This window comes from Dama dama, chromosome 9, assembly GCF_033118175.1.
Source record: "Dama dama isolate Ldn47 chromosome 9, ASM3311817v1, whole genome shotgun sequence".
NCBI lineage: Eukaryota > Metazoa > Chordata > Mammalia > Artiodactyla > Cervidae > Dama > Dama dama.
In genome coordinates, this window is record NC_083689.1 from 27,565,475 (window position 1) to 27,578,855 (window position 13,381).

At 42.7% G+C, this 13,381-nt stretch overlaps 1 protein-coding gene and 1 long non-coding RNA gene across 2 annotated transcripts in view; one reads left to right on the forward strand and one right to left on the reverse strand.

Moving 5' to 3' along the window:
- Window positions 1-1,159, reverse strand: part of CHSY3 (chondroitin sulfate synthase 3) — a 279,896-nt gene extending 278,737 nt beyond the window's left edge. Inside the window, exon 1 of the mRNA XM_061150852.1 lies at window positions 358-1,159. Within this exon, the coding sequence (XP_061006835.1) occupies window positions 358-1,159 (802 nt within the window). The remainder of the gene's footprint in view (window positions 1-357) is intronic.
- Window positions 526-7,696, forward strand: LOC133062188 (uncharacterized). The gene is made up of 4 exons (XR_009694117.1): window positions 526-616; window positions 5,286-5,327; window positions 6,742-6,792; window positions 7,241-7,696. It is a non-coding gene; the product is annotated as an uncharacterized LOC133062188 (long non-coding RNA).
- The last annotated feature ends 5,685 nt before the right edge of the window (window positions 7,697-13,381 follow it).

Here is a 13,381-nt window from a genome sequence, read left to right on the forward strand (position 1 = left end):
AGGGTAGGATGGGAATAGCCTCAGGTTTAACCCCGAGGTCCCTTTCCTCACCTTCCTACACGGTAAGGAGTAGCAGCAAGCGATGGGCGGAAACCAGAGCAGCAAGAGTGAGGAGGGCGAAAAAAAGCCAGGCAGGTCTGAGGAGGGTCCAGACCCGCAGCAGAGGAGGAGGAGCGGAGGAGGAATGGTGGGCGGAGGCGAGAGGTGGGGGCGACCAGCTGGGGGCTGCAGGAGCCCGGAGCACGTGCAGGCAGAGAAGCAAGACAGGGGCTGGGCAGGGATCCGGGCTGGGCAGGGATTGGGGCTGGCTGCAGAGAAAGGAGGCGGGGAGGCGGGACAGCGGCGCTGGGAGGTCACCTTTAATGTAGACATCGTCGTCGGCGCGCATGAACCACTCATACTTGTCCAGGTAGTGGTCGTGCATGTACTTGATCATCATGAAGGACTTTTTCTGGGGAGGGTAGGAGTCGTCCACCCCAGGCAGCGCGATGACAGGCAGAGGTGGCGGGGGCTGGCCAACTCCAGCGTTGGGGGGCTGCTGGCTGGAAAAGAACTCCACGCGGCCGGGAATGAAGCGCGCCCAAGTCCGCTGCGCTGCCAGCGCGCGGCTGCCCAGGTACTTCTGCGCGGTCATCACCCCCACGTACAAGAAATCGCGGGGTCGCGAGCTAGAGGCAGCTGCGCCCCCGTCCCCGCTGCCGTTGTGGCTACTCCCCGGCCGGCCGCCTCTCCGGTGCCCAGCCGCGCCCCCATCCTCTTCCTCTGGTTCCCCTTCAGCCACCGGGGCTCCGGGAAGCCCCGTCGCGCCTTCGGGCTCGCGTCCTCGCCGCCGCTGCTGCAGCGGAGGTGGCTGCTGCCAAGGGCTGCTCCGAAAACTGGTTACCCCGGGCGCTGCTTCAGGCAGCTGCGGCCCCCGGAGCTCCTGGCGCGCTGGGGGCGGCGACTGCCCTGGCCACTGCCGGGCATGCGGCTCGGGGAGCGGCTGCTGCGCGCCGGGGCCAGCGGCCGAGCGGCCGTAGTAGGAGCAAAGGCTGGAGCCGCGTCTCTTCCTCTCGCTCAGCTCGGCCACTCTGGGGGCGATGAGCCAGGACGCAGCGGTGAAGCCCAGCACCAGCCCCAGTGCCACGCTCATCCACGGGCGGCGGGAGCGCACGGCCATCGCGGCTGCCCGGGGCGCGGACGCTGGCTGAGTGGCTGCGGCGCTGCGCGCGGGGCTCCGGGTTCACACCCACCCCTCCTCCGCCCCCACGCCCCCAGCCCCGGCCGCTGCCGGCTGCCCGGGCTCCGACGCCCGATCGGGGTCGGAGCGTTCCCGGCGCCTAGCCGGCGGCGCGTTGCAGCTGCGCGCCGAGCTCCCCGCTCCGCTCCGGGTCCGGGTTCCGGGCGAGGGTCGGGAGTGAAACTTCTGCCGGCGGAGGCGGCGGCGGCGGCGGCGGGAGGAGCTGCAGGAGGACGGAGAGGTGGAGCGGCGGCGGCGGCGGCGGCAACGCGTCCGCTCCTAGGCTGCCACCCTGTCACTGGCGCGCCTGGTCCCTCCCCTCCCTCCTTCCCGAACCCCCGCCCTCGCTCCCCACCCCGCCGCCGCCGCCGCGCCCCGGACGGGCCCGGAGGAGGAGCCACGAGCACCGCCGCTGCCAGCCGCGGGGAAGCGCGGCCGCGGTACTTCCCCGTTACCCGCCCTTGGACGCCCCCCGCCCGCGCCTCGGTCCAGAGCCGGCCTCCTCTCCGGAAGGAAACGATCCCGGTCGGGCGGCCTCCGGCTTTCAGCGCCAACGCCCCCCCGTGCCTCCTCCCCGGGTCCTAGTTCGCCGTCCCATTTCCCGTCCCGTCCCGCCCCTCCGCCCGGCCTCGCAGCACACCCGCGTCCGGGGGCTCCGTCGCCCCCCTCCCAGCGCGTCGGCTCCACTGACCTCATCGGCTGAGCTCGGGTCCCAGATCCCCGGGCGAGCGCCCGCATCTCCCTCCCCTCTCGTCTCCCCCGGCCCGCAGCCGGGTAAGTCCCGGCGTGACCCTTCCCCATTCTGCCCCGCCCAGGTCCGCCCAGGCTCGGGTCTTCGCGTTTTTCGGTCCTTTCCGCTTTAGTCTCGCGGCTGCCACTTCGTGTCTGCGCTCTCCTTATCCCGCTCACTGCTCGGGAAACCATCTGTGCCCCCCGCCCCCCCCAGCACCTCTCCACCCAGCCTTACAAACTCGCCAGTCCCTACCTGCATCCTTCACCACTTTCAAAGCCACTCCCCAGCCATGCACAGAAGCACCATTATCACTCCTAAGAAAACCTCGGAGGGACTAGAAATACCTACCCGGAAAGGCTAGGGGAGGTCACAGTGGTTGGGGGCTTAATCCCCAAAGACAATAAACATTCCACCTTCCCCACCTGGATAGTTGGGGCATGTGAGGCTGCCTGGTGTCCACTCCTCAGCTCTCCTTTGGTTTCATGGCTAGAACTTAAGACTAGCTGAGAAGGATTGGCAAGTGATGGAGAAATGTGAATAACAGAGCCATCACCCAGAAGATTGAAACTAAGAAAATTCTCATCCCCCCACCCCAGAACTTAAAGTGAAAGTGAAGTCGCTCAGTCGTGTCCGACTCTTTGTGACCCCATGGACCTACGAGGTTCCTACCTCTATGGGATCTTCTAGGCAAGAATACTGGAGTGGGTTGCCATTTCCTTCTCCAGGAGATCTTCCCAACCCAGGGACTGAACCCAGGTCTCCTGCATTGTAGTCAGATGCTTTACCGTCTGAGCCACAGAAAATAGGATGTTTATTCGTGTCTATAAAGCATTTTCTTTACTAAGGCAATGACAGACAATGTTTCACCTCGCCAATGAGGGAGGGAAAATCTCCAGCAACAGAATCTCAAAAAAAGGTTAACCTGTATTGGCCAAAATGGCTTAAAAGTTATATCATGAAGAAATCACCAGAAGATACCTGACATTTGGAAGAAGGGAACATTTAAAAGCTTTCTCTCTAGAAATTGTGAATCTAACTACAGTCTGAGGTATATTTGGCATCCCAAGCCCTTTCCTGTTCTCCAAATTTCAGTCTTCTGTTTTGCACATCAAATGCAAAGGGATGGTATTGAATGGCATTAGACACAGGGCTGGATCCGGCAAGGTGCTGGCAGCGTCCTTGGAACAGTAGGCCTGCCTGGAGCCCTTGGAGGGGTGGTTCTTTCCACACCAGTCACTGGCTGTGCAGGAGCACATCTGACGAAATGTTTCATCTGCTGGACAATGAAGCTCCTTTTCCATGTCTAGGTCTTGCCCAGAAACACATGGGAATACAGATCACTGGACTCTTTCTCGAAGTTTAATGTTAGTTAGAATACGAAACTAATCAAAGAAACAGGCCCCTTCTGATTTAAAACTACATCTTCCCAAGGACATTTTAAGCTTTCTAAAGCAGTGCTGTTCTATAGAACTCTCCTACAATGGAATTTTCTTTATCTGTGCTGTCCAATAAGGCAGCCAAATGCCAATGAGCATTTGGCTAAAATGGTTGGGCAAAGGAAATTTCAATTTTGTTTATTATTAATATTGATTTAAGTAGCTCCATGTGACTAGGGGGTTGCCATGTTGGACAGCACATTTCAAGAGGAAATTCAGGATATTTAGTGTCCCCCTACCTGTGGTCCATTGTGAAGAACAAAGAGTCCACCAACACACCAGGATATCCAGCTGGTCGTCCTTCCACTGGATGTGGTTCATGTGGTCGATCTAAAAAATCATTACTTCTCATCAGGCACAGATAAATTACTTATCAACTTTTATACTATTTTGGGATAAAGTGAACTTCATTTATTCAATGTCTATGCGTACGAAACTAAACACTAGACAAGGTGGGAGGCTCTAGACACGGAAATGTCACAAGATACTCACTGCCCCCTATCTGAAGTTTACAGTGCCATGAAGAAGACAGACATTAAATACCACAATACAAAATGAATTACTGTGTTGACAGTTGATATGAAGGGAAAGTGTAGCGCACTCAAAGGGTATTGACAAGATCATCTAATTCAGTGTGGGAGCCAGAGAATTCATTTTTAGATACTGAAATAAAATGAAAAGAATTGAAATGATGTTCCATACTGGCTCAGTGACCTTGGGAAAATTATTTAAATTATCTGAGCTTCAGAGTTCTCATCTGAATGTAAGTACATTTCTGTGGGGATTTATTAAGGTATTATATGTAAATACTTAGCACAGTGTCTAGTTCATTTAGGCACTCAGGAAATGTTTGTTCTCATTTTTTAACCCTTCATGATAAAATCTTTTCGATATCACCTTGCTTATTTTTAATGATGTCCCACTTTTTATTTAACAAATGTTTATTTAGTGTCTACAATAAGCTAGACACTATTCTAAAGAAACAGCAAGCAAAACAGTCAAAGCCCTTGAATTTGTGGGGATTATATTCTACTAAGGAGAGATTACACACACACATACCCCTCTACATATAATATGCCAGGTAATAATTATTTTGAAAAAAATAGAGATAATGGATGAGCGCTTGTGTCAGATGAGGCCTTTTTAAATGTGTTGGTCAGAGACATTCTTTCTGATAAGTTTAGCAGAGAACAAAAGAAAGTGAGGAAACTAACTATAAGTATATCCAAGAGAAGACTGTCTAGGAAGACAGAATAGTCAACACAAAGGCCCGAGACAGACATCGTAAATTTTAGAACAGCAAAGAGACCAATATAAGTTGAAAATGGAAGGGAGTTGGTGACTTGCTAATTATTTAAGCTAGTGTTGTTCAGTAGAATTATAATGTGAGCTATAAACACAATTAAATTTTTTGTGTAGCTACAATTTTTAAAAGTGAAATTAATTCTATTAACACATTTCATTCAACTTAATATATACAGTATATTATGGCAGCAAGTAATCAGCATTACATTTTTATTGTGAAAATTTACATTATTTTTTAACCAGTTCTGTTTTCCAAATCTATTGAATTTTTTACACTTAGAGCACATGTCAGTTCAAGCTAACTACATTTCAAATGTTCAGTAGATACATGTAACTAGTTCTACTATGTTGGACAGTGTATATTCTGAGCCTGGAAGACATTTGAAAAGAATTTCTTTTATTCTGAGTGACAGTGAAGGTGTTAAGTGGTGATTTGATTTTTATTTATGTTTTGCAAGACCACTGTAGCTCTCATGGGAAAAGAACAGAGGGGAAACAAAAGTAGACTCAGGGAAAGCATTTAAAACATTGTTGAAATCACCCCATGACTTTGAAACAGAAGAAAAAGAGTGTTCTTTCCTTCTTTCCATAGTGTCTGCACCTCTTCCTCACTTGTAATAACTAGAAGCACTGGGTAAGTTTGTTATATGAGTTTAATTTCATATTTATTGAGATTCCTCTAGCTATTTATTGTTATTTCCCAAAGTCAGTGAAGTAATTTTCTCATGCTCACTTTAATTTTGAAGATACATGATTTTTAGGGTAGATAATTTTCTGGGAAATATCTACCAAGGACTAAGTTTTTTATTAAAAAATAAAGTAATACGTTCTAGGAATAATTTAAGAAAAAAATGTATTTAGATAAGCAGGGTGAAAAGAGACAACTTTGTATGGAAACTTGTTCTCACTGAAGACAAATAAACATAATAAATGCATATTAAAATATAGCTAGATCGGAAGAAAGAATACAGAAGTGTAGGTCAACGTATAATATTTCTGGCTAAAAATGTCTGATAGGATTACTATTCTGATTTAAAGAATAATGTTTCAATATATACATTTGTGAATCACCTGATTAGAAATCCCTATGAAGCATCCCAATAGTAGATTTTGAAAAAATAGTAACAGATAACAGGCGAAAGGTACAAAACTGATCCTCTGTCTTCTCCAAATCCTTTAACAGTTTCAGGCATGTCCATATTTGACTATTGTAACACACGAATCATTTGCCTCCTTCTCCAAGCTGAAGTTGTTAGGGCCTAAGGGACCATCTGGATTCACTGAAGCAGACTTCTCACGGGGGTGTGTTCCCTGGCTTTGGAACGACACTATGTCAACCACCCTGAAACCAAGTCTGGTACACTTAGAGCCCTTCAGCAGACTGTTCTGAAGGTTTTAATTGATTGGAAAGAATTAGTGAGAACTTTAAAATCACAGACAAAGATCCAAGTGAATTTAAAAGGAGGATGCCATCCAGCCATCTCATCCTCTGACACCCTTTTCTCCTTCTGTCTCAATCTTTTTGAAGTGGGCGTCAGACTGTATAGTCCATGGTGTCGCAAAGAGTTGGACACAGCTCAGCAACTTTCACTTTCAGAGGCTGAGATGGCTGGATGGCATCACTGAGTCAATCGACATGAACTTGGGCAAACTTCCGGAGATGGTGAGGGACAGTCCATGGGGTCACAAAGAGTCGGACACAACTGAGCAACTGAACAGCTAGATAGTCTGATCAGTTATGAAAGTTAAAGGTAAACATTTAAATATATGGTTCAATACATGCTTCTGTTATAAGGTGTAAGCAAAGATACTTTGATTTAGTATTTTACTGTGATATTTAGAATGTTATCATTTTTTTCCTGACCGATCAAGACTAGGCTGATTTCATTTGCATGAAGCAATTCTGGCATCTAGTGGTTAATAATCATAATGTAATTCAGTTTATTTCTAAGGGACAGATTGTGTTGTAAAATAGTATTAACATTGCCAATGAAGATTATAAACATAGAGATGTAGTAAGATAACCATTTATATTTTTATTTCCTCAGAAATCAGCATGTAAGGGGATGATAGAAGCTCATATACTGAAACATGAAAAGGTAATTTTTTAGAGTACATTATAAAACTGTAAGTTTTAAAGCTACTATTGATCTGCATTTAGCTAATCAATGTGAAAATGTTATAGTCAATTATTTTATACTGACAGTACTTAATGCTACTAAGGAATTATTAATTTCTTTTTTATGTATGATAAATGGTATTGTGACTATGTTTTTTAAGAAAAGTTCTTAGTTTTCAGAAATATATACTGAGGTATTTATAGATTTACTAGTATGATGTCTGGAATTCAAATAATATCAGAATGAGGGTTGTGCTAAGTGGATGGCAGTGTGGAGGGTGAGGGGGGCAGGAAGGGACTGAATGACGAAGTATTGATGATTACTGGGACTGGATGATTATCTCTGGGTAGATTTGATAGTCTCCATAATAAAAAGTTTAAAGAAAACATTTTAAGATCAGCATACATTCAGTTTTTATTTCCTAAAGCTTTATCTAAGACATGATTCACCTGTTCGAATCATCAATGTACTCTGAGAAGAAGAAATGAAACTCCGGCTGTCACTTATGAAAGGATTAAGAGGTGACCATTTCAGAATTAACACTTGCCTATCTTCACTCCCTCCTGGGCTCGAATGACAGTCTCTTAGACATAAGCAAAACATCCAATCAAGCTTTTACAAGTAAAGAAGCACTGTTTGTGATATGAGGATTTGTTTTTTCCTGTAATTGTCTATGATTAGGCAGTGAGCTTCAAGATCTTCAGAGAGCTTCTAATCACCAATCTGAATTTATTCTAAAAAGATTTTTTATTTTAATTTTCTCCTTTAGCTACTCTCCTAAAATACTAATAAACTTCAACTTAAAATTTACTATCTTAAAAAGTTAAAATGTACATGCCGTCTTTCCTCTGGTTTAATTTTTAAACTCTGTTAATTACTTGGTTTCTTTTCCTGTCCTACAGATCACTGCTATTGAAAAGAAATACAATATGATCCACATGTACAATTAAAACTTCTCTAGAACCCACATTTTAAAAAGTAAAAACAGGTGAAGTTAATCTAAAGAATACACTTTATTTTACCCACTATATCCAGTTCTACTAAGTTTTAAAGCTCATTTTTTGAATAATAAAAAGACAAATGGATTTCGAAACATTTACAGGATTTATTGTGCTACTTTCTTAAGTATCAATATATAAATATTATGCATACTGATCAATACAAATATGATACATATGTATGCATGTAAATACAGGTATATACAGTGAATATATATATAATGTTTTCTTTATAGCCACACTATCATTACGGAATAAACATAAGAGGAGAGATTAGGGGATCTTGTCTTTTTTCTCATGCCTATTTTTATTAAATTTCAGGATATTTTATAAGAACCAAGAAAAGTTAGATATCACCTTTTTCAACCCATTGTATAGTATCTTGAATGAGTGAGTTTATGAAAAGTACAGTTTATAATTCAATTTAAGGCTCTTGCATCCAGCAGTGGATTTTAGAAGTCCATAGTGAGTAAATAAATGACACAAGTCTTTCAATAGTCTTGATAGATTTCAATAAACTATCAGCATGGGGAGGGCAGAGCTTTTATTTTCTGCCACTCTATGTGATTTTTATTTGGTTTGGAAAATATATTTATGTTCATAAAGTATTTATTCATCTTAACATATAATAGGTTTGTTATTTATATACCAGTTAAAATTGTAATAATTTCTAATTTTTAGTTTATCATATGACAACTATTTGGGATCCTGATTAAATTTTAAGATGGTAAAGGGATTCCAAGAACAAAATACTTGAGAACATTGGTATTGGTCTAAGGAAATTCCTTCCTTTATCTTTTTCTTCTCCTGAAAATAGCACAATTTTTTTTAGAGAGGAATAATTGAGTTAGATTGTCTTGTTCCTGTCCTGATGGAACATTGACTTTAGTAGTTTGCAGTGACATGAGAGTGACTAGGATTCTGTAACTCTGAAACTTAGACATGTTTACAAGTATGTTACTGTCTCCGTGGTTTTCAAGTCACACCTACTGCATTCTAGGAATCCAGTAGTTTAACTTGTGTGTGTGTTTGCTTTGCTGCTATTAGAAGGGGATAGCAGGATTGAATCTTCTGAGACAGAGTTTAAATCATTCAGACATTTTTGATGTTGGTTTGTATCTAGTAACAAATTAGTATCTTCAAGAAATTTAGGAGTATAGTCTTCCTCTCTATAAAAACAAACCACAGGGCAATACATTATTCTAAGGCTCCAACCATTTTGTAATATTGGGCCAAAGAAAGAATGTCTCGGTAAATTAATTCTAGAGCTGAAGAATCATAATATTTAGTGGAGAAGGAAGAGACTAGCATTGCCATACCAATAAAACTGAAGGGGCAACTCTTTGTCTTTTGAAGCCAATTGGAGCTCTAGGGATAGACAGAATGTGAAATCCAAATAAAATTGTGTGAACTAATTGAAAAAGGTAAACTGGCTCTCATAAATAAAATAAGTGATCACAATTTGGAGACTGCTATAAGAATATTGTTCAAGATGCAAAATATGAGTGTGTGTGTGTTGGGGGCAGGGAGTAGATGATGATACTTTCATTCCTTGGGCCCCTGTGGCCTTAGTTCTGAATCTTATTGGGCAGAAAGAGGACTAGAAGAGCCTTACTAAGAGAGGAATAAGAGCAAATACTAGCCTCATAGCTAAGTGATTTCTCAGCAGTGCTTTCTGCTTTCATCTCCCAACTGGGCACGAAAAGATTCAAAAGGAGACATGGCTGAGGCACACCCAAGAAATGAGTGAGGGGTGGAGCAGCGCATTTTTAAGACCTTTGGTAGAGTTATGCTCACCACACCCTCCATACCACGCCACACATTTTTTTTTCCAGACTGCACTTCCCACGTCTACCTTTACAGAAAGCAGAACAGAAATAGCAACAGATTCATCTGAACTAGATTAAAATTAAATTCAGGTTTTAGTATTAGCACAGAATTGGAACTCCAGGATGTGACAGAACCATCAGATCAAAACTTCTTATAGATGTTTAGAACCCAACTGGCCTGACACTTTATGAGTAATGAAAACCTTGGCACGTAGGTTGGTGTTTCTCAAAGTGAGACTCTCAGAACTCCTGTGAGTATTTCTAATATTTTATTGTGCATAACTAGTAAGTCTGGATTTCTTCTGATTTGGAATCACTGAGCGTGGAAGAATCCACATTTATAAAAAGACATCAGAGCAATTCTTAAACAGGCTGAAATTTGTAATCTACTGTTCTACTCTTCCTTGATAATTGGGATAATTCAAATTCCTAAGAACACCCATTAAGTAAACAGATTAACATAAAAAACAAAACCGCTATATACTTCTACTGACATTTACCAGCTTCAAGAAAGAGTGGAGAGATAGCTAAAATTTTAGGTTCCCCAGCCGCAAATGATATTAATAGAAGAACCCTCATTCACCTGCTGTTTGCAAATTGAGTCTGTAAACATTTCTCTATGCCTTGGTTTGTGTTCCTCAGGAAGTAGATTCAGAAGAATTTGGGAGCATGTAGTTTATTTGAAAGTGATTCCAGGGAATAATGGGAGGAAAGTGGAGAAATGGATTAAAAAAAAACAGGGAAGGAATCCAGTAAAGGGTGAATGCTGAAGTCAGTTACCATTGAAGATAGCTGGAGTTTAATTCCACTTAGGAAACTTATAGTCAATGTAGACCATGGCATCAGGCTTATCCCTCAGAAGAACAAAGTAGTTGGCTGTATTTACACTGTAACTTCTGTCAGTCATTGATTATGGGCTGTACCTGGGTGACACGTTTGTTTTATATGTCTCTCTGTCTTCTCTATCTTCTGTGAACTGGTAAATTGGTATTAGGATCTAGAGAATTCCCAGGTGCAAGTTCAATTTTTCTTTTTGAAAAAATTCCTTAATAGATGATACTGTGTTGGTTCAGTAGTAAAGAACTTTCAGTAGTTCTTCCAGTATTTGTTTTAGTCACTAAGGTGTATCCAACTCTTTTGTGACCCCATAGACTGTAGCCCATTAGGCTCCTCTGTCCATGGGATTTCCCAGGCAAGAATACTGGAATGGGTCGCCATTTCCTTCTCCAGGGAATCTTCCCAACCCAGATCGAATCTACATCTCCTGCATTGGCAGGTGGATTCTTTACCGCGGAGCTCAAACAAAACAAATCAACAAAAACACACTGTGTTCTTTCAGTAGGAAGCACACAATATCTGTCTGTTTCTGATGTACTGTTGATAATGAATTCCTAGGTTCATTAATTCTTTAGAAGTTGCAATGGATAATAATTCTAATCCTAGATTTAAGGGACTAGATCTGATAGACAGAGTGCCTGATGAAATAAGGACAGAGGCTCGTGACACTATACAGGAGACAGGAATCAAGACCATCCCCAAGAAAAAGAAATGCAAAAAAGCAAAATGGCTGTCTGAGGAGGCCTTACAAATAGCTGTGAAAAGAAGAGAAACGAAAAGCAAAGGAGAAAAGGAAAGATATACCGATTTGAATGCAGAGTTCCAAAGAATAGCAAGGAGAGATAAGAAAGCCTCCTCAGTGATTAATGCAAAGAAATAGAGGAAAACAGTAGAATGGGAAAGACTAGAGATCTCTTCAAGAAAATTACAGATATCAAGGGAACATTTCCTGCAAAGATGGGCTCAATAAAGGACAGAAATGGTATGGACCTAACAGAAGCAGAAGACATTAAGAAGAGGTGGCAAGAATACACAGAAGAACTATACAAAAAAGATCTTCATGACTCAGATAATCACAATGGTGTGATCACTCACCTAGAGCCAGACATCTTGGAATGTGAAATCAAGTGGGCCTTAGGAAGTGTCACTACGGACAAAGCTAGTGGAGGTGATGGAATTTCAGTTGAGCTATTTCAAATCCTAAAACATGATGCTGTGAAAGTTCTGCACTCAGTATGCCAGCAAATTTGGAAAACTCAGCAGTGGCCACAGGACTGGAAAAGGTCAGTTTTCATTCTGATCCCGAAGAAAGGCAATGCCAAAGAATGCTCAAATTACTGCACAATTGCACTCATCTCACACTACTAAAGTAATGCTCAAAGTTCTCCAAGCCAGGCTTCAGCAATACATGAACTGTGAGCTTCCAGATGTTCAAGCTGTTTTTAGAAAAGGAAGAGGAACCAGAGATCAAATTGCGAACATCCACTGGATCATCGAAAAAGCAAGAGAGTTCCAGAAAAACATCTATTTCTGCTTTATTGACTATGCCAAAGCCTTTGACTGCATGGATCACAAAAAACTGTGGAAAATTCTTAAAGAGATGGGAATATCAGATCACCTGACCTGCCTCTTGAGAAACCTATATGCAGGTCAGGAAGCAACAGTAATAACTGGACATGGAACAACAGACTGGTTCCAAATAGGAAAAGGAGTATGTCAAGGCTGTATGTTGTCACCCTGCTTATTTAACTTATATGCAGAGTACATCATGAGAAATGCTGGGCTGGAGGAAGCACAGGCTGAAATCAAGATTGCCGGGAGAAATATCAATAACCTCAGATATGCAGAAGACACCACCCTTATGGCAGAAAGTGAAGAAGAACTAAAGAGACTCTTGATGAAAGTGAAAGAGGAGAGTGAAAAAGTTGGCTTAAAGCTTAACATTCAGAAAACTAATATCATGGCATCTGGTCCCATCTCTTCATGGCAATTAGATGGGAAAACAGTGGAAACAGTGACTGACTTTATTTTTGGGGGTCCAAAATCACTGAAGATGGTGATTGCAGCCATGAAATCAAAAGACTCTTACTCCTTGGAAGGAAAGTTATGACCAACCTAGACAGCATATTAAAAAGCAGAGACATTACCTTGTTAACAAAGATCTGTCTAGTCAAGGCTATGGTTTTTCCAGTAGTCATGTATGGATGTGAGAGTTGGACTATAAAGAGAGCTGAGTGCCAAAGAATTAATGCTTTTGAACTGTGGTGTTGGAGAAGACTCTTGAGAGTCCTTTGGACTGCAAGGAGACCCAACCAGTCCATCCTGAAGGAAATCAGTCCTGAGTGTTCATTGGAAGGACTGATTGTTGAAGCTGAAACTCCAATATTTTGGCCACCTGATGCAAGGAGCTGACTCATTTGAAAAGACCCTGATGTTGGGAAAGACTGAAGGCAGGAGGAGAAGGGGACGACAGAGGATGAGATGGTTAGATGGCATCACCAACTCAATGGACATGAGTTTGGTAAATTCCGGGAATTGATGATGGACAGGTAGGCCTGCCATGCTGCAGTTCATGGGGTCACAAAGAGTCAGACGTGACTGAGCTACTGAACTAACTAACCATTGCCTCACTCTTTATTAACTGGGATATCCTTATGAAAAGTTATAATCTGCTTGGTAAAGTCAGCATCAATGCTTCTTTTTCTTTTCATCTTGAGACATCCAGAGATTTTTTTTCAGTAAAGATGTCTATATTCAATTCCTCAGAAGGTCTGGCTAGGTAAAATTAATTAAAAATAATCCAAAATCAGAAGCTTTGTTGTTATCAGATTAATCTCATTTTCTGCTATTTAATCCCCAATCATTATCACTAGTATTCTAATCTCCAAATCAAGACTTAAAGCT